Here is a 22,570-nt window from a genome sequence, read left to right as displayed (position 1 = left end):
AATGCCAGTCTAGCCAGTAATGTCCTAATCTCATGAACAATTGATTCATGTATTTTAAAAACAAATCAGAAGCTGAGAGTCATTTGCATAGCCAGATAGAACAGAATTATAGAATTGCATGGAAACAGACCCTTCAGTTCAACTTATTTGTGCTAACCAGATATCCTAAATTAATCTGGCCCATTTGCCAGCATTTGGTCCATATTCCTCTAAACCCTTCCTATTCCCTATACCCATCCAGATGCCTTTTAAATGTTGTAGTTGTACCAGCCTCCACCAATTCCACTGGCAGTTCATTCCATACATCACCCTCTGAAAACTTTGCCCTGTAGGTCTTCTATATTTTTCCCCTCTAATTTTGGACTCCCCTAGCCTGGGGGGGAAAAAAACCTTGACTATTGATCCTATCCATGTGCCTCAGACTTTATAAACTTCTATAAAGCCATTCCTTGAACTCTGACGCTCCATGGAAAATAGCCCCAGCCTATTCAGCCTCTCATTATTGCTTAAATTGTCCAACCTCAGCAACATCCTTGTAAATCTTTTCTGCAACGTCTCAAGTTCCTCAACATTGTTCCTACAGCAGGGAGACCAGAACTGAATGTAGTGTCCCAAAAGTGGCTTAACCAATGTCCTGTATAGCCAGAATATGACATTCCAACTCTCATACCCAGTGCACTGACCAATAAAGGCAAGTGTACCAAATGCCTTCTTTACGGATCCTGTCTACCTGTGACTCCATCTTTAAGGAACCATTAATCTGTATGGACATGGTTTCAATATATTTCCTTGATTTGGTAGTATAATTGTTAGTTCGTTGACCAAAAATTGAAAATGGTGGAAGTGCTCAAAATGTGAGGCAGCATTTGCAGAATGAATGAGTTAATGTTTCAGGCATGGTCTTCTATCTCTAGTTTTGATACAGGGCCCTCATTGCTGAAGCATCTTAAGTTATTCCAGCTCTTGGTAGTTTCAGAGGTCGGGTGACTCTATGTGAGCAGTAGATCATGTTGCCCCTTGTACCTTTTCCCCCTGATCAATGAGAATAGTTGATCTATTTCAACTTCATCTACATATCCCCTTTTATTTCATTTGAATCTCCAAATCTCAACCAATGTTTTGTCTTGATTTATGTTCAAAGTATTTACAACACTCATAGAGCAATCTGAAGATTTTCCAACCCTCATTTGTCTCGGAGTAAGGGATCTGCTATTATGACAATTTGCCCTGCCAAGGCCTTAACAATTTCCAGTTTGTTTACATCTGATCCTTCTGAACTCAAGGGAAAACTGACATCTTCTACTTTCACAAAGCAATGCCTTCACCCCGGTATCTGTACAGTGAACCTTTTCTGTTTTTCTCCTTCCAAGAAAAGTATTGTTTTGGTGTCTTTGAAGAATGTATGTATACTCCAGGTGCAGTTTCACCAAGATCCTGTACATGTGTAGTTATGCTTCTCCTACACCATCCCTGTATAATAAAATTTAGAACAGTTATCAGTGACAGTAAACAATTGGCAGCTACTAGAAAAGCTGGCTCCATTTAGCTTTAATCTTCTAATCGTAGTGATAAGTCACTAAAAGGAGAAAATTGCAGATATACTGGCTTATCTTCCTTCGATAGAGAAATAATACACACACTTGGACTTTAATTTAAAAAACCTCGACTCACCTGTGATGAGAAAGCCAGTACAGATTTGCTAAAGGCATAATTGTGTTGAACAAGCTGGGTTTCTTTGATTACATAATTCATTGCCCCAAACAACCATCTCTTATATGGATTTGGAAAAGTCTTGAAAGTGCCATACAATCAACATGCCAGTAAAATTGGAGTCCACAAAAGGAACACTGGCAGCATAAATACAAACTTGGCTGAATGATAGCAAAGTGATGCTGAATTTCATACTGAACTGGAGGAAGGCATACAGTATTCCTCACTGTCACTGCTTTTCACATAAATGGCCTACACTTTGAAATTTCTGCATTCTGCACACATCAGTTTGTTATATTCCTGAAAACAACAAGATTAGAAGTGGACATTGGCCCGTTCCACCAGTCTGCAAAGACTGGCAGATGAAACTCTGAAGCAGAGAAATTTTAAGTGATGTGGTTTGGTAGGAAGAAGAGTAATAATGTAATTCTAAAGGTCTCCAAGAACATTGCATAATTGTTGAAGGTGGCTGCTGAGGTTGAGAAACCAGTTAAACAGGCATAGGAGACCCTAGGACTTAAGAGGTTAACAAAGATGATAATTTTGCTAACCTCTTAACTGGAGTGTTGCATCTAGGTTAAAGTTTGTGAAGGTGTAGAAATGGGTCAAGTATGTTTCCAGAAATGAGGGATCTGTTACAGACAACTAGAGGAAACAGACTCCTCCAATTGGTGTTCAAGACAACAAAAAAAAAACCTAGAGTTCAGATGGGAGCTTCTGTTACTGTAAGGGTCAAAAACTAATGGGCACAAAGAAACACTGCAGCAAGTGGTTAGGATCTGGAATGTACTGCCTAAGTGTAGCGTGGTGAGAGCTTACACAGGCTTTTCGACATCTTGGCTCTGCATTTTCCTTTCCCTTTTTGGAAAGGAGATATCATGGAGGCCAAGAAACTAGCTAACACTAATCAAATAGCCTTTTTCTATAATTGCTAACTTATCTCACCTTGTATTCTAATACATGAATATTTCAAAATATTGACTTGCATTCTGCTTTTCCAATTTCCCTAACAAAGTGGATCGTGCTCCAGTTTATTAGATTTAAATTGCTAGTGACTATAGGGCAGCCCTCTACTGAAACAGACATGACAGGTGGAGAGTTTATCCTGGAGGGTACCCATTTCTCACATGAAGAGCATAAACTCAGCCTGTGAGAATTGTGCCCACATTATGGCTGGCATTCTGCAACACAAACTAGCTGTCCAGCTAACTGACTCCTTTTAACCAGTTTATTTTGTTTATAGCCTCTTTGCATTCTCCTAGCTTTGTGCCACCAGCAAACCAGAAAAGTCATCCTCTAAATTATTGGAGATAAATAACTAAGCCTTGCTATACCTATTAGAGCCTATAGAATTATACTCTTGTCTGTTAAGCAATTCCTATTCTATGTTGCTATTTGGAAGACTCAATGTCTAACAATAGGGGTTTTCACATGCTTTATGGAGATCCAGTTACACTGCATTGATTATCTCAAGATTTGTCCCAATTTCCTTTTCAAAACTCTTAAGTCTTTCTATCTCAGCTCTGGGGGCAATTTGGCTGGAAGTTCATTGGGCAACCAGTCAATCAGATGTGATGGATGTAGTTGCCAAAGCAGATACTTGTTATTCCAAGTACTGATAGTGGGTAAAATGGAGATCTCTGCAATGTGCCAACAAAGGCAGAGGTCTGGCTCTGCTTACTTAAGGGCAGGTGACCATAACCACACTCGTCTCCCATGTTACCAGGTGGCTGACAATGCGCACAGTATCTGATTACTTACAGCCCACCCTACAGCAAAGACAGCTATTGTGGAAGGACCTCTTCTTGCCATTTTGATCTTTGATTGAAGACTGGTTTTCAGCACTTTTCCCTTGTACAAACATTTAAAATAGAAACAGAAGGAGGCCCCTTGAACCTGCTTTGCCATTCAATAAGATCATAGTTGATCCATGAATCAAATTCCACATTCCAAGTACCCCGAGAACCTTTTGATTTTCTCTAACAACAATCTTCTGAGGCAGAGTTCCAGTATCTCTCAAGGCCTGAAAAAGCTACTTTTAAAACAATGCCTCCTAGTTTTGTTCTATCTACACAGTGGGGGAGGTGATGGCCTTGTGGTATGATCACCGAACTGTTAATCTAGAGACCCAAGTAATGTTCTGGGAATGGCCACCGAACCTGAAATATTAACTGATTTTTCTTCACAGATGCTGCCAGATCTGCTGGGCATTTCCAGCAACTTGTTTTTGTTCCACAGCAATTTATGGTTGACTCTTAACTGCCCTCGGAGCAATTTGGCTAGACCAGCATTTATTGCCCATCCCTATGAATATACTTCAATCAAGTCACTGCTTGCTCTACTAAATTCCAATGAAAGAGTTGGCATCAGAGCTCTTTAGATGACTGTGGTTTTGACCCCAAAGTATCATTCTGCTTTCATTACAAATACTCATAACCTCTCTCCCTCTTTTTCTTTCTCCCTTGGTGAAACCCAGCTGAGGTCAGGGTGATGGACATTGATCTGTCCTTAACATTAATTAGGGGAAAAGAAGAAATTGAATCCCTTGCTGTCAACCAGGCTCCATCAATTTCATTCTGAAACTCCTGCTACATTCGTAAGCTTACAGGAAACAAAATAACTGACATTGTGTAAAAGCCCATGTAAACATGAGAGGCAGCCATCTATATTTGGTGAATGTACTGTATTTAAATAAGGAAAATACTCATGCAAGCAAAGAAACAAATTGTCACTAACTGCAGAACTTTCAGACAAGCAGACATTTAGAGCAGTTTCCATACGGACTCCTTCAGGATAATTTCACAGTGCTTTAAAGTTGTAGACATAGAATTGAAGTATTTATGTCCAGTGTAGCACATTACAGAACTTAAACCACCATGACCCCTGTAGCTGTACCTTTGGGAAAAAAAAACAAACTTCTCTCATTTGATTCCTGTGGTAAACCCAAACTTTTCAAATCCGAGTTTATTTCAAATTTGCATTTCTAAGAGGTGTGTGTGAAGGCAAGGAAGGTGCAGGTGTAGTTTGCTACATTAGGAATATTTAAGTTACAAAACTTTTCTCATCTTTTAAAAACTTCCTTTAAAGAAGATACGTAGACATTAGATTTACTTCGTATTTCTTTACCAAAGCACAATCAAAACAGGATTCACTTATATTTTGGTAAAATCTACTTGAATACACTTTGAAACAAGAGTACAACAAAATAGAATATACTTCAAATGTTGAAACTGTACAAACATTTTTCAGTCAGAACACTGGTAATCTCCCTCAGTAATCATTAAGGGAGGGAGTTTCGATACCAGAATCCAGTTTTAAAAAGCAGGTGGGTGTGGAGGGTTTAACATCTAGTTTTGGTCCATTTGTTTCAGATTTGAATCCTATTGAACAGTGAGTACTGATGAAATCCAAATCCAGTACCAGGATCCAAGGGAGTTAGTTCCATGTCAGAGCTGAATAGCAATGGCTGAACGTTAACCCAACAATGCTCCAGCCCTGAATGGTACCTCTGTCTTTATGGCCAGGCTCAATACCTGTCCTAACCAATACCATAAATCCCCTACCAAACATAAAAACTGTTCTTCATCACTGTGTAAACAAAACAAAATATAAAAACTGATCGAACTAAAAGGATGTTAATTATGATTTCTTGTAACAATTTTCATTTTTAAAAAGATGATGGGTCCTGATGGCAAGACTTCCTCTTTAACTGAAGTCAGCAGGTTTAGAATTACCTGAAAGAAAAACTGCTCATTGCACAAAGCTTGACTGAACATGACCTTGAAGTTGCATTGAAAAAAAGCAAAAATGTTTATACATACACCAAGGCAAAGTGACACAGGCATTGTTAAAAAAAAAGAGATTATAGCCAAAGGTCTATCACTTGACCACAAACCATGTATCTGGCTGGCTCTAACTATCGTAAAATAACATGTTACTCCATAACAATACTGTGTTTTTTGTAAGATTAAAAAGAGCTTTAAACAAAAAAAGCTAGTTCTTACATAGCTTATTTTTTTTTTAAAATGGAAAAACTCGAGCTGTCTTTTAACATTGCTCACTAACTGTAATTATACAAATACTAAAAATACACCATCATACCTCCCTCTCTCTCTCTCCAAATAAAAGCAGTAACTTCTATTTCAACTTAGTCCTTCACATTCTATACAGTTGTTTGTTTTTTAAATAAGAGAATTTGCTTAGCACCAGTGGAAATAAAAGTACTGTGCACATGGTGTTATTTAAGCAAAGGATGATATGCATCTGAAATATGATATGCATCTGAAATACGATATGCAGCATCTAGTTTGAAAGACCGAGCAACTTGTTTGCAAGGAACCAATTTAACAATCTTCAGGATTGCAAGATTCTGGCTAGCCATATGCTGACTGTCTATTCTGCAACACATACATGAACCATTTTGCAAATGAAAGTTTAATGTCAGCATTTCTTTAAAAATTAAAATTTAAATTAAATTCTTTAAAAATAATATTAATTTTAAGGAAAGAGCTGTATGGCCAACTCCTGGTTATAGAAAATTCGTACCCAAAAGGGATTGAAGGGGTACTATATAAAATGTCATGGAAAAGAAGAACATTTGAGAGCTTTAAATTAAAGAATGATGGATATAGCTCTTAAAATGGACGAATGAGTTATACACAAAATTCAAGCTTATTGGTTTTATATTTATAATACAAAACCAGATGAGATTGGATGGTTAAGTTAGAAAGCCTCACAGTTTTCTGCCCAAAATATCAGTGACTGTAATTTTTTTGAACAGTCTCAATAAAGATGACCAGATTACATTTCAGCTTAAGACCTCCAGTACAATGCATAGCCAGGACCTTACAATGAAGTTGTCTGATAGGAGCAGGTCACAAATTCTTGATAGCACTGGTGCTTTAAAGCTTATGCAATTTTCAGAGAAACATTCCAAACCAGTCATCAAGATATTAGTGTTTCCAGAATTCTGTAGTGTAGATAGAAAATGTAGTGAAACATGTGGTCCCTTCTTTTAGATCAATATGCATTTAAATTGCATATCAATTCACTGAAATCTTATTTGTTCCTATTCAGAGTTTCTTTGTCAGCATTTGATGATGTGGCTCAAGTCCCACCATGAAGAATGGGATGGGAGAGAAAAGTTTGATACCTGCTGGAAAACAAACATTCCTCTTAAAGTCTTGAGGCAACCTTTCGTCTCCCAACGGCTGTACCGTTATTTTTCCCCCGTCACTGTGGCTTCTGCCTCTGTTTTCATTGTTAATGGGACGGCAATGGCTGAGGGTGCACTGACAACCACCCAGCGAGTCACAGTCTTGCTACCCTCCACTGAACGCTCTTCCTTAATCACAGGCAGATTATGAAGATCTGCTCCCACCTTTGTAGCTGTGCTTTCTGGCTTGACCTCTGCCCCTTTGATGACAGCAGTAATAACTCGAGCAGGGTTCTGGACTGTTGACTGCTGGGCAGGCACTGCTAGTCTCATCACAGGTGTCCCTCCTGCTATTGACATAGGCGAAAGAGCCCGGATAGCTGCCTGTGCTCCAACGATGTTAATACTACCAGCTGTCGCCAAACCCGACTTTGTCTGTAAGTGACACTGGGTGATCTGTGTGGCAGGGATGGTGATGATTTTTGCTGGCTGCATAGTGATTTTGTCTCCATTCTCTACCGTAGTTGCAGGCACCATTGTAGGGATAGTTTGGATAAGAACCTTTGGAGTAGAGATGGTTGTGTTTGTGCTGGTTATTACAGTTGAAACTGGGTTCATTGACTGAACAGCCACTGTTGAAAACTTCTGGCCTGAAGAGGTCATGACAACAGGCACCTGCATTGCAACACAAACAGCTCTGCTGCTGCTAAAGAGATGGGAACAAAAAGTTTTTAAAAAAACAGTAATTTTCAGGTTTCGCCAACACCGACAGTGCAGGATTCTTTTTTAAGAAAGCACTGCTAATTCTGTGTTAATTAAAGTATCCTCAGCCTTCAGTGTCGCAGAACACAAATTATATGTTTTTCTTCCGCCCCAACTTGATAAGAGTTGGATTCTGAAATCATTTGACAATCTCATTTACAGCATTCTTACACATTTTCAGGACCAATACTTATGGAATGCTTTCTGTTAACACCATTTAAATAAACTAGGAGCAGAGCAATTCTAATATTACTACTTCCAGCAGTTATAGAAAACAAGTTTCTATAAGCCTAAGTTTGGCTCAACCTTTTTGAAAAATGTCCAAAGGCCGAGTGAAACAGCAAATGGTGTTCAGAGTCTGAATTTAGACAGTATATTTAATTAGAGAGCAGTTTAATCTGCAAAACAACTGCGGATGCAACAAAATGTTATTTTTACTGAATTATGTAACCAACCACCCAGACCACAACCAAAAGCAGCTGTTGCTGATAATTAACTCTGTACTCGGATGTGGACCTTGAATCTGCTGGCAGTGACCACACATTCCATGCGAGTACCGTACGGCCAAAGCAAACAAAACATGAAGGATTTCCCTGGGACGGCGTGCAACACACGAGAACTGGAGTATCTTGGTATGATCATTTTCTGAGTTTTATTGACCAGAGCTTCAGCACGGGGTAAGCTTTAACAGATTTCACCATAAAACCTGATATTTACACAGTTTCCCCTTTCTTGCCCTGTTTCCTTCCAGAGTCATGCTCAGGTATTACTGGAACAAGCAGAGAACATCGTAGCTGGTAATTCTAGCCAGCAGGCTTCTCTCACTAGGGCTTTGTGCTGACTCCCGTATCTCCCTCATGCACACTGCTCTATCTGGTTTTGATCCTCTTTTCTTTGTAGGAGTCCCACCCTCATGGCTGACCTAGCTCACTCCCCAGCAGACAACCAGGCCATTCCAACATTCTCTCAGCTACTTCCTTGATGCTGCCACAATTTTCACTGGCGCACAATTTTGTCCTTTCTCATTACTCCGTACACCAGCTACCACAGCCCATTAGCACCCATTCAATGCTGCCCAAGTTCCCGCATCATATAACAAGGCTTGTCTCATAGCCACTTTATACATCCTTCCTTTCAGTTCCAGCAATGGCATGCGATTACACCACATTCTATTTCATTCCTTTCAGTTACCCCATTGCTTCGTTTTCATTCCCATACTTCTATCAACTGTCACCGCTGACCCCAGGTATTTTCAACTACACACTTTCTCCAGCTCTGCATCCACAATGTTCACACCTTCACTCGGATGGTCTTCCTGAGCCTTGTGGACCGTTGTTCATGTACTGGGGTCATGAGTCTACCGATCCCTATACCTTAGTCTTCCAGGTGTTTCTCTCCAGATACTCAGGCAAGTTTTCATCATGCCTACCATCATCTGCAAACATCACTGACCACTGCAGATCCTGTCTCACTGACTCAGTTCAAACATCCATGATGATCAGGAATAGAGGAAGGATTCTGCTGATGCAAACTCTGGCACAGTAATGAAAAGTGACATTGTCACTTAAAGGTTTATTAAAAAGAAACGTGGAAATGCTTCTCCACACACATTAAGTTCAGAACCAAAAAAAAAGTAATGCTCGCACTTTGGCCCTAAGTTACAAACCCTGCATGGTAGAATTTCAAGTTCAGTTTGAGGTAGAGCAACTCAGGTCTCAAAGCACGTCCTCAAGCTAAATATCAACAATGACAGAGTTATGAAGAAAATTTGTCTAAAATGGGCCGGGAAAATGGAGAAAGGGGAAAGTCATTAATGAGTAGTGGCACACATGTAAGAATAGTGTTCAGTGAAAATTTATTCCAGTTAAAAAGGACTCAATAAGAAGGATGACCCACGTGTGGTTAACAAAGGTGGCAAATGAGAGTATTCAATCAAAAGCTGAGGCATAAAGAGTAGTGAAAACTAGTGGTAGGCCAGACGATTTTTTTTTTCATTTAAAGGAATCAGCAACAAATGACTAAAATGTATAGAGTCATACATGACAGAAACAGACCCTTTGGTCCAACTTGTCTGCGCTGACCAGACCAAGTCCCATATCCCGCTAACCCTTTCCTATTCATATACCCATCCAGAAGCCTTTTAAATATGTAATTGTACCTGCCTCCACCACTTCCTCTGGCAGCTCATTCCATACACGCACGATCCTCTGTAAGAAAAAGTTACCCCTCAGGTCTTTTTTAAATCTTTCCCTTCTCACCTTCAGCCTGTGCCCTGTAGTTCTGGGCTCCCCCACCCTAGGGAAAAAAAAGACCTTGGCTACACCTATAGATGCCCCTCATGATTTTGCATACGGTTACTGCTCTGACGGTCCAGGGAAAATAACCCCAGTCTATTTAGCCTCTTCCCACAGCTCACAGCCTCCAATCCATTCAAAATCATTCTAAATCATTCTAAATCATTTCTTCACCCTAGCACAAGACATAGTAACAAAGAGCTTCTGTGGGTATATAAAATGGGAATAATGAAAGCAAGTGCAAGACCCTGCGAGAATACAACTGGGGAATTAATACTGGGGGAAACTGAAAAATGGCAGATAATTTAAACCAATATTTTGCATCAGCTTCACAGCAGAGGATACAATAAGCATTCCAAAAGGTATCAGATAAACAAAGTGCTAGTGGGGAAAAAAGTCTTATAACAGTCTCCAACACAAGGGACAGAGTATTTCATAAACTGATGAGCTAATGGACTAAAGACAGCCAAGTCACTTGGACCTGATGGCCTGTTTTAAAGGAAGTGGCTGCAACAATAGGGGAGGCATTGGTCGGAATATTCCAGAACTCACTGGATCCCAGTAGGGTTCCAAAAGATTGGAAAGCTGCTAATGCGATGTCCCTGTACAAGAGGGAAGAGGGACAGAAAGCAGAAAACTGCAGGCCAGCTAGGCTAACATCTGTTTTTTGGGGAAAAGCTAGCTTTCTTTATTAAGGAAAAAATAGCAGCGCATTTAGAAAAGCTTAATACAATCCAACAGTGTCAATATGGTTCGTGAAAGCAGATTTTCCACAGTTCTTTGAGGATATAACAAGCTGGGCTGAAGAAGGGGAACTGGTAGATGAAGTGTATTTGGATTTTTAAAACATATTCCATAAGATGCCATTTAAACATGACTGCACAAGACAGGAGCTCATGGTATTGTGGTTATGTATTCTCGTGGATTCAGGGCTGGTTAACACACTGCAGGCAGAGTCAGGCTTGATGGATCTTTTTCAGGCCAGAAAGTCGTAGCTAGTGGAGTGCCACAACGACCTGACCTACAGCCTTAATATTATTTACTATTGATATTAATAACTTGGGCGGGGGGGGCTGGTGGTGGAGGTGCAGAGTGTAATGTATCCAAACTTGTAGGCGGTCATGTTATGGTGAGGATGCAAGAAATTTGCACAGTGATACTGATATTTTGAGTGAATGGACACAAACTTGACAGATGGAGTTTGATCTATCGAAGTCTCAGGTCGTGCGTTTTGGTCGGAGGAATCAAAAGGCGGACTATTATTTAAATGAAGAGAGAATGCAAAAAATTGCAGCCCAAGAGGGATCTGGGAGTTCTTGTGCACAAAACAAATTTCATATGCAGGTGCAGCAAATAATTAAAAACGCAAATGGAATTTTGGCCGCTATTGCGAGGGGTTTAAAAACAGGGAAGTCTTGTTACAAATGTACAGGGTGTTGGTGAGTAGTGTGTGCAGTTTTAGTTCATAGAATCCCTACAGTGTGGAAACAGGTCCTTCAGCTCAACAAGCACACAACGACCCTCAGAGCATCCCACCCAGATCCATCTCCCTAATCTATACATCCCTGGACACTACGGGCAATTTAGCATAGCCAATCCACCTCCCCTGCACATCTTTGGACTGTGGGAGGAAACTGGAGCACCCAGAGGAAACCCACACAGACACGGGGAGAAACTCCACACAGACAGTCACCAGAGGGTGGAATCGAACCCGAGTCCCCGGTGCTGTGAGGCAGCAGTGCTAACCACTGAGCCCTAGTCTCTGTATTTAACAAAGGATAAACCAGCATTAGAGGTAGTTTAAAAGAGATTCACTAGACTGATTCCCGGATGAAGTTGACTCATCAAGAAAAAGCTAAAGAGATTAGGCCTTTATTAATTAGGCTGAAGGAGAATGGTGGGGGAGGGGATCTTACTAAGATATACAATTACTGATCAGACTCAACAGGCGAGATGTTGAGAAGATATTTTCACTTGTGGGGGATGTCTTTAACTGGGGACATGGTTACAGAATAAGGGGTACTCATTTAAAACTGAGGTGCAAAGCAATATCTTCTCACAGAAAGTCGCAAATTTTTTTGAATTCTCTACGCCAGAGAGTTGTGCAGGCTAATCACAAAATACTTAAAAGAAGTGGCAGAGTGATTCTTGATATAAAAGGGTGTTGAGGAGCATGCACAGAGCAGGTATTCAGGCCATGATCTGCTAATAGCAAGGCCAAAGGCTCCTATTTCTGGTGTTCTTATATATTTTGTACTGGAACATTTAAACAAAACGTGCAGTTTGGCACATGTATAACTTGTGGCCAATAATGTCTTGGAAATGATCTGGATTTAAATCACAAACGCTGTCTTTTCAAAAGGCTAACCAGCGAGAATTTCGAAAAGTCAAAATGAGGTCTAGAAAATACAATATAAACCTCCTGCACACTTTGTTATATGTGAATGTTAAATTTACCTCAAAAGGTAATACCTCCGTTCCATCTCCTGAATATCAGTTTGTGGCCCAAGCCACAATCCTCCCCCGAACAGTTCCCCATTTTCAATCTCCGAGAGGGAGACCTGTGATGGTGTACAGCTCACCAGAGCGAGGGTGCCATGTACAATCACACGTTGGGAATACACTACGGGAATACACCAAGGAAATACACTACAGGAAGGTCAACTGGTTATTTCCAAAACAGTTTTTAAAAAAAATCAGGAATAAAAAGAACAACTTCACTTTCTTCTGTAGATCACTGATTCTTACATTACAGCTCTTTTCAGTCTAGACAACTTTACTGACACCTACACCATTCATTTACTTTGCTTGTGCCTCTGGACGTGTGAGAATATAGTAACACGAGATGGCCGTTTCAGAGAACAGAACGCTGTTGCATTAGCGATTCTGTTTAAGCAACTTGCTCCAAAATCTGTCCCAAATTAATTTGGGCAAAAATACAGTTTTAACAAGGGACAGAGAGGGGGGGGATGTTTGTGTTGCTAATTCTCTCTAAATAATATGGGCAAGTTTGTGCACCATTTGGCAGTTTCCTAATTGCAGTTTAGTGGAGCAGGATTGTTTAATAACAACAGTACCTGTACTGACGTGCATCTCTCATGACACCATTTACTCATAATGGGGCAAGAAAACCATGCACACGTTAGGTACAAATTGCTAAGCACCAACTGTTTGGCTTGTGATTAAGCAGAGGTGAGAAATATTCCAGTGAACCAATCAGGTCACTTACAATCAAATCACTGAATAAAGTAGCTTCACCCTGGTTAAACACTGAACAGCCAGTCAGTGGAAGGCCTGACAGGGAAGCCAGTTTGGGAAAATGGATCAGACTGGGTTGGAAAATGGATAATTAGATCACTTTGAAGTGGGAGGGAGATTTAACTTAGATGTATAAAATTATTTATCATCAGTGACACACTGACATCATCTATGGGTTGCACCATCTGGAAGATGCACTGCAGCAATTTGCCAAGGCTCATCCAAAAGCACCTTCCAAAAATGCAACCACTACCATCCAGAAGGACAAGGTCAGCAGATCGGTGGAAACACCACCAGCTGCAAGTTCCTCTCCAAACCACTCTTCATCCTGACTTAGAAACATATCGCCGTTCCTTCACGGTCACTGGGTCAAAATGCCGGAACTCTTTTCTGAACAAAATTATGGTTTTCCCCACACCCCAAGAGCAGGGACAGTTGAGAAGGCAGTTCGCCACGACCTTCTCCAGCACAATCTGGGATTGGCAATAAAATGCCAGCCCAGCCAGCAACACCCACATTCCATCGACAAATCAAAAAAGTAAGGAGTGCGGAGAGAGTGGACGGGAAGCATCTGTTTCCACACAACAGGTCCACACCAGCAGCAACAGATTTAAAGTAACTGGCTGAAGGAAGAGAGTTGATGGAATTTTTCCACCTCAAGAAAGGTGAGGGTTTGCCTGAAAGGGTAATAAGAGGCAAAAAATAAACCTCATTACATTTGAAGTGTCAAAAATCCACACAGATGCAGCGTGAACAAGATATACAGCTTGCATACAGTCAGCAAAAACAAAACAGATTGAATGGCCTCCAATGGTACTGTAAATTGTCCACGTCTGCATAAAGAGGAAAGGGCACTTGTGAATGGAGGTGGGCAGGATGTACAGCCTTTGGAAGAGGTGGCATGACTAGCTTCAAAAGGAGAGCAGCTGATGATAGGGACGTGGGGAGGCGGGAAAAGCTGTTCAGCGGACCACCGGAAATGGGTCTCACAAGCTCAACGAGCTCGAAGAGGGCACGAGGAAGAGGGGAAGGCAACTAGAGACCGGGCAAGGCACGTTGGCCAGATGTGGGCTGGTGAAAGCATCTGAGTCAGTGAAATGGTCTGAAAATCAGTGGCAAGGTCGCCCCATAAGCTTATTTAACCTGCTGAAGACAAGAGTGGACAGCACGGTAAACTGGGATTAAGAAATAGTGGGAACTGCCGATGCTGGAGAATCTGAGATAACAAGGCGTAGAGCTGGATGAACACAGCAGGCCAGGCAGCATCAGAGGAGCAGGAAAGCCGATGTTTCGGGTCTAGACCCTTCTTCAGAAAACTGGGATTAAAGCTGGCTGGTGGTTTTGGGAAAAATCAGGAGTTGGCTGCACTCAGCACAACGATGCTGGGGTGGTAATGATTGTGGCAGTGGACACTGAAGACCCACAGCTGTTGATGAGGAGCAGCCAGAGATGGGGATCAATGGCTAAACCAGTGGCCATGGGAGAAGCAAAATGGAGGGAATGGAATAAGGACAGCAGAGTTGATATGGAGGGGGGAGGTTAAAAAGGAGGACACATTGGCAATTAATTCAGTGGAGACCTACAGACAGACTACAGCAGCTAAGCTCCAGATTGAAATAATTATCTACTTTCAGATGGTAATCTAGAGAAACAGAAATAGCCGATGCTAGTGGCATTGTTTTGCAGTAAATTTAACGTGGGTCACCTTTCCACAACACTTTCTTTGAATAATATCCAAAAGATTTAATCAAAAAGGGAAAATCATTTTAAAAACAGGTGAAAGTACCCTTACAGTTTAATCACGTACATCATTAACAGCGTTGGTGTGTAGGAGTTACTAACCTTGGAACTGTTGTGGTTACTACAGGAAGGGAAGTTGGAGGCACCTGCGATAAGACTCCACCATGACCAGATGACGAGACTTTCACTGTTGTGGCCCTCCCCAACTTCACAACACTCTGCTGGGCAGTGTGCCGTGCCCCTCGTGAAACTGCCATCACTTTTGAGGAAATGGGAGAGGTGATATTTTCTGAGGATGGAGACATCACCTCAGATAAGTTACCGGTTTCATCAGTTCGTATTTCAGATGGATAGGATCCAGCACTGGGATCGGTTTTGTCTTCATCAATAATTACAAGGTTTTTGGGCATCTCTTTGAATTGGTAGACCAAGCGTTGCCCTTCCACCTTGGCTAGGATCCCTCTTTGGTAATAATACCTGAAAAAGGAAGAAAAGGATTCACATATATTAAATATCTTGTATGATGTTAGTATACTTCAGAGTACTTCACAGCTAATGAAGCACATTTGGAATGTCATCACCTCAGTAAGGCAGGAAATGTGGTACCAATTTGAGTGCAGCAAGCTCCCACAGACAGTATTAAGAAAATAACCAGATAATCTGTTTTAATCGTCTTGACTGAGGGATAAATTCAGACCTGGACTCCAGAGAGAACACTCGTGCTCCGAAACATGCTACAGTTGAAAGAATAACTTATGACTAGATTCCAAATCTTCATAGAGACACAAACCTGTGCTCCTGTTACATTAAAGCTCCAGTCAAAAGGGTATTACACAATCATTTGTCACCAAACTTACTACAGATATTCGGGACATCTCAAGTCAATGTTTCGGGTTCTTCAGTCCTGAAGGAGGGTAATATCCAAAACGTTGACTTCTCCTTCCCTCCAGATGCTGCCTGGCTTGCTGTGTTCTTCCAGCCTCCTGTTTGTCTACCTGGATTCCAGCATCTGCAGTTTTTTTTTGTCTCTTACTACAGACATTGATAGTACGAATACTTGTCTGAAGCATTTGGAAGGATAAATCCAGAATATTACCGCTGAATATTTGTCAAAACTCAAGTGGATGCAGGAAAATATATTAATCATTTAACAGTACCCAATTTGAGTATTGCTAAAAAAGACAAATTTTGTTGAATGTTTTTGTGTTGCATGTATCAGGACAATTTGTAAGAATACCAATTTATGGGGCAAACCAACATTTATATAGTTATATACTTCAGTGCCCACTTGCCAATCAACACTCCCGTCTCATACAGTAGACAGGTCAGTTTTCCCCTTTATTTGGTATTCTTGCAAATTGTCCTGATGAGTGCGAGACAAATAGCTTCAACATAAGTGTCTTTTTCAGTTATTTCTACATTTTGTTATCTAAAGGGCTTCTAGTTTTAGATTACAGAAGCATCCCAGAAACAATTTCAATCATCTTTTAATCCTTCCAATTTCTGACAGACATGGAGATGCATTTAATTGGAGGAACAAGATTTTCATGACCAGAGAACTGCACAACTTTTCTTCAAGATGGATTTCCAGAAGCTCTTTATTAGACTGAGTGGACCCATGGAGTGTCTGGTATGGCGCTGAGCCACATTCAGCTAGTGCTTGGTGATAATTTAGTTGTCCTTGGCTAAAAACATCTTGACTCCCTTTATGGGAACAGAGAACTTAGACACAACAGTAGGCTATGCAGTCCAGACCGATCTGGCTGTGGTCTCAACTCCACTTTACAATCTGGCTCCCATAACCCTCCACAGTGCACACAAATCCACATCTGAGTAAGAGCAGGGATTGGAGATGGTGCTGATATTTACACTGTCTGGGGGCTAAACCAAACTGGGCACAACACTGGCATCCTTTCCAATGCCATGGTGGTCTCCAGTCTCTCAGCTTCCATATTGCCCCACTCCATACACTCCTAACTCAGCCCGACTACTGCTGGAAACTTCATCTATATTTTTGTTAACTCCAGAAGTGACCATTTCAATGCTTTCTGAGCGGATCTCCCACCTTCTCATTGAAAGCTACGCTGCCCAAATCTGGACTCGCACAAAGCTACTGCTTCGACCAAAGCATAATGTCTTTTGTTAAAATTCCTCAGCACGCTCAATCCCAAATGCTAACTTTCTCCGGCTCTACGACCTGGTGTTCCTCCAATTCCGGTTTCTCGCGTGTCCCGAGATTCCTTCACTTCTTTAGCAATCACTCAGGTCTGAACTCTCTAAGATCCTCTCTGCCACTCTCTACTTGTAAGGCTCCATTCAAACTCTACCTCTTCACCTGAGCCTTTTGTCTCCTGCCCTAATACCTCCTGTTGTGACCCAGCGTTGAATTTTATCTGATAACATTCCTGTGAAGCACTTTGTGTTTTTAACCACACAAAACACACTATATGAATATAAGCAGCTATTGATTGAATAAATGTGATGTCATCTGGACTCGAAAAAGCATAATAATTTAGACAAAGTATTAGAAGTGCCAAAATTTACGCAAACATTATCACAATCCATAAAATATCTTATCGTTGGACAGAGATACAAATTGTGCGTAAGTAAAATGTTAGGAATGATAGAATTGTAGAATTACTGAAGTTACTGAACCAAATGGAGCACTTTCAACCCAAAATCCAGAACTGCTAAGAAATCTATATTCCAAGTTTTAATTACAGTGACTCAAAGTGACACCTCTTAATAGAGTATTGCAAAACAGGCTGAAAACCAGACTTCTATAATCTACCATTTATCAATTTTAACTGTTATTAAATGAGTAAATTGACGTAACAGGACAATTCAGTTAGGTGCTATGTTGCCAAGGAGACATGCTGGACTAGTTACCATCTTCAAACACCATGCGTTTCCCATTCACTGAGCAATCTTGAAGCCAACTCAACGACCCAAACCCTTGGCTTGTCCCAAATCCAGCACAGCCTTACTTAGCCTTTTATGCATCTTCAACCGTTTCCTCTTCACTATTAAGTATCTTTCTTTAAAGCTTTTATTAATATGAAGTCAAGTGAATAAGTTCCTCACACCACTATTAATCAAAGTAAGGTTTTGATATTTTTCTCTGAATACCCATATGGCCTCAGGTGAGGGTGCTAGTTTTGGAACGTTGTTAACTGATATTCCAATGTTTAAAACAAAGAACAGCCCAATCTGCCAGAAATTTACTTATCAATTCTATTGAAGAAAAACTATAATCTTCTAAACATTATGCTTTCTTCCCCTTTTCAGGTTGCCCATGCCATTCACAACTAAGAGTAGATTGGTAACCTGTTCCCATCACCAGAGTCATACAGCACAGAAAAAGACCCTTCGGTCCAACCAGTCCATGCTGACCAGAATCCCAAACTAAAAACTAGTCCCACCTACCTGTTCCTGGCCCACATCCCTCCAAACCTTTCCTATTCACGTACTTATCCAAATGTCTTTTAAACGTTATAATTGTACCCGCATCCACACCTTCCTCGGAAGTTCATTCCACACGCGAACCACCCGCTGTGTAAAAAGTTTGCCCGTGTCTTTTTTAAAATCTCTCTACTCTCACCTTAAAAATTATACTCTGTAGTCTTGAAATCCCCCATCCTAGGGAAAAGACAACTACCATTAACTATCTTTCCCTCTCGTTATTTTATAAACTTTCTATCAGTTCGCCTCTTGACCTCCAACGATCCAGTGAAAAACGTCCCAGCCTACCCAGCCTTTCTTTATAACTCAAATCTTCCATAACCAGCAACATCCTGGTAAATCTCTTCTGAACCCTCTCCAGCTTAATCATATCCTTCCTATAACTGGGCAACCAGAACTGGACACAGTATTTCAGAAAAGGCCTCACCAATGCCCTGTACGACCTCAACATAACGTCCCAACTCTTATACTCAAAGGACTGAGCAACGAAGGCAAGTGGGCCAAACGCCTTTTGAACCATCTTGTCTGCATGCAACGCAAACTTCAAAGAATTATCTACCTGAACCCTTGGGTCTTTCTGTTCTATACACTACTCAAGGCCCTACCATTAATTGTATAAGCCTTAACCTTGTTTGTTGTACCAAAATGCAATACCTCGCATTTATCCAGATTGAACTCCATCTGCCATGTTTCAGCCCATTGACCCATTTCATCAAGATCCCTTTGTAATCTTAGAAAACCTTCTTCACTGCCTACTATGCCACCAATTTTGGTGTTGTCCGCAAATTTACTAACCACGCCTTCTGTATTCTCATCCAAATCATTTATATAAATGAAAAACGAAAGAGGATCCAGAACTGATCCCTGTGGAACATCACTGGTAACAGGCCTCCAGTCCAAAAAGCAGCCCTCCACCATTACTCTCTGTCTCCTGCCGTTAAGCCGATTATGTTTCTAATTAGCAAACTCACCCTGAATTCCATGTGACCTAACTTTACTAATTAGTCTACCATGTGGAATCTTGTCACAGGCTTTACTAAAATCCAAATAAACAACGTCTACTGCTCTGTCATCAATCTTTCTGGTAACTTCCTCAAAGAACTCAATTTTGTGAGACACAATTTTCCTCGCACAAAACCATGATGACTAATCTTAAACAATTTTTGCCTCTAAATATCCATAAATCCAATCTTTTATAATCACCTCCAACAAATTTATGCACAACCAAAGTCAGACTCTCAGGTCTATAGTTCCCCGGTTCTCCTTGCAACCTTTCTTCAACAAAGGCACAACGTTTGCCACCCTCAAGTCATCAGGTACCTCACCCATAGTTATAGATGATGCAAGTATTTCTGCAAGGGGTTTCGTAATTTCCTCCCTTACTTTCCACAACATTCTGGAATACATTAGATCAGGTCCCGGAGATTTATCCATCTTTATATTCTCCAACACCGCACGAACTTCCTCTTCTGTAATGTGAACTTTTTAAAACATCAAAGCCTATTTCCCCAGACTCCATTTCTTTCTCCACAATAAAAACTGACGCAACATATTCATTTAGTATTTGTCCCATCTCCTGGGGTTCAACACAAAGACAACCTCTTTGATCTTTAAGAAGCCCTATCCTCTCTCTAGTTACCCTATTGCTCTTTATGTATTTCTAGAATCTCTGTGGATTATTCTTAACCATATCAGCCAGTGCTATCTCGTATCCCCTCTTTGCCTTCCTGATTTCTCCCTTTAGAATGCCCCTACACTTTTAATATAGATTAAGAGATTCAACTGAACCAAGCTGTCGATATCTAAACTAAAAGATTCTCTTCTAGCCTTGATGAGATGAAAAAAGACAATTCATCTTCCAAAGTATCTTGCAGTGAACCAATCTACTTAAAGTATAAACTTACATAACAACCTACACTTCTTTTCAATGTAGCAACTTTTGTGTCCCTTCCCCAAATGCAATCCAGTGCCAGCACAGTGCAAATAAAGTGCAGGGCAGCTTTCTCACATGGAGAAGGCGAAGTTACAATGGGCTAGAAATAGCTTGAGATGCCAATATAACAAACCATGATATGCTCAAGTCAGTTGAGAATAAAAGTCTTTGCACAAGAGATACAGATGTGATGAATGAATTCAATATGGCAGAATCAGCAGCTGGCTTTCCTTTATGTCACAGCACATTGTTCTCCTGGATAGGTACGTTCAAGCTACAGCACATCTTTAAAGTAGACATACAATGCTTCTGATGTCCTTAACTATGATGGTAGAACGACAGCAATTCAGCACCACAATTCTCTGCTCAAGCCATCAGTTAATACAACCACAACACTTAGTTTTGTTGTTCTTTTAAAAGGTAGAGTATTAAAAGGTGGATATTTAATATTTTCTGTAGACCATTAAATCATCTCATTTTACAAACAGATTATGAACATGTAGATTTCCCTTCCTCCAAACACAGTCGTGAACAGCTAATTTGATTGGACACATGCTGCAAGGCATTTCACCAAGAGAATCCCAATCAAACTTTTTGTTTCAGTAGCAAAGTTCACTTGAAAAAAACAAATTTTCACTTTAGAATTACTTCGAAAACTAATTTGTACAATGAAATCTATCTTACACCAAGGCATTATTAGAAAACAAATTTTCACTTTAGAATTGCTCAGAAAACTAATTTGTACAATGAAATCTATCTTTACACCAAGGCATTATTTTTAGAAATAGATAAATTCTGCAAGGTTGTAAATTCAATGACTACTGTGGGTTACATTTGATTTACTGATTTTTTTTTTATAAACGTGCTGTTACCTTAGTGCCCTACCCATGGTCTCATAATTCATGTCTGGCTTGTTCTTGTGCTTGCCCCAAAGCTTGGAAACTGCCTTCGAGTCAACCAACTTGAAGATGCCCTTCTCCCGCTGAGTCCACTTGATGTACCGTGGGCAGGTGTTTTTGTCTTGTAGTAAGTCGAGAAGGAACTCCCAGAGGTAAGTAGTGTTCCCTGGGGAAGCAAAACACAGCAGAATATGCGTGGCACACTTCGGACAAGTGCAAAGTTCAAGAGTTAATGGCACATGAAGTAGCTAAGCAGGAATAAAGCGCACATTATTCATCAACATTTCTCACGTGCAAGGCAGCAAACAGTTTCAGCGATGAACAAACTGAAAACAGTGGAATGCAAAATTAAGTTCCCTTTCACTTTCCCCTCTGAATGGCTAATATCTGCTGAGAGAGAAGGCAATGAGCAAGGGGCAGCCATTCCTCACCTGCTTGGCCCAAGCTGACAAGTGTCAGTGGAGAAGACACTTGAAATAGCTGGAAAGACTCACCTGACTACTGGGGATATGTAAGACAGACAGACTTTAGGGAAGAGCAAAGGGACCACCAAATAGGTTCGGCATGGCCTTCAAGGTAAGTGAAGATTGTAATGCTAAGGGCTGGATCATATGTATTTTCTGCTAAATGTTAGATTTTATTTAAATGGCAACGTAAAAGTAGTATATTAAAGGGCTCTTCCATTTAAAATCAACTATAATCTTGAGGATAAGGACAAAGTACAATCTTTTAAAGTTCATATAAAAGAGCAATAAATGATTTGCCTAAATTCCAATCCTCCTGCCTTCTCCCAAAGGCATCTGTTAATTCTGCTGGAGTCTGGTACAACTCTTCAGTTTTCTACAAGTCATACCAGATTCAAAATATCAACTCTATTTCCTCTCTCCACTGATGCTGCCAGAGACGTTGAGTTTCTCTAGCATTCTCTGATTGTTTCAATTTTCCATCTGCAGTATTTTGCTTTTGTCCTATACGTTGTTTGGTTACACAGCACTGTCACCCTCAGGTACCTACCTTCAAAGTCTTTATGCTAGGGTGAACCTAAATGGCAACTGTAACAGGAAATTGCATGTGGAATTTCTAACTCATCATGTGGAACTGTTACAAGGGAGGCCATTCAGTCTATCGTGCCTATACCAGTTCTGGATCAACAATGCAACTCTCATGTGATTTCCTTGTCTGCTCCCCATGACCCTGTACATTCATCTTCATCAGACAGCTGTCGAATTCTCTCGAATGCCTTGACTGAACCTGCCTCCGACAGACTCCTGGGCAATGCACTGCAGATGTTAATAACTCACTGGGCAAAAATCTTTTCCTCACGTTGCTTTTCCTTCTTTGACCATTTACTTTTAAT

The 22,570-nt window shown here is 40.7% G+C and overlaps 1 protein-coding gene across 10 annotated transcripts in view; it reads right to left on the bottom strand.

The window, feature by feature from the left end:
- Positions 1 to 4,811: 4,811 nt before the first annotated feature.
- The window catches only part of elf2a (E74-like factor 2a (ets domain transcription factor)), a 124,359-nt gene continuing 106,600 nt past the window's right edge, over positions 4,812 to 22,570 (bottom strand). For 8 of the 10 annotated variants that reach the window (XM_048595434.1, XM_048595462.1, XM_048595437.1 and 5 more), the window contains 3 exons: positions 21,187 to 21,379; positions 15,022 to 15,396; positions 4,812 to 7,571 (listed from right to left, as the gene is read on the bottom strand). In XM_048595434.1, the coding sequence (XP_048451391.1) occupies positions 6,929 to 7,571; positions 15,022 to 15,396; positions 21,187 to 21,379 (1,211 nt within the window). In that variant the 3' untranslated portion in view covers positions 4,812 to 6,928. The remainder of the gene's footprint in view (positions 7,572 to 15,021; positions 15,397 to 21,186; positions 21,380 to 22,570) is intronic. The other 2 variants (XM_048595456.1, XM_048595477.1) reach the window with 1 other exon arrangement.

The sequence above is a fragment of the Rhincodon typus genome, chromosome 1 (assembly GCF_021869965.1).
Source record: "Rhincodon typus isolate 14 chromosome 1, sRhiTyp1.1, whole genome shotgun sequence".
Classification (NCBI taxonomy): domain Eukaryota; kingdom Metazoa; phylum Chordata; class Chondrichthyes; order Orectolobiformes; family Rhincodontidae; genus Rhincodon; species Rhincodon typus.
Note: the sequence above shows the minus strand (reverse complement) of the source record. Positions and strands in the feature narration are given on the sequence as shown.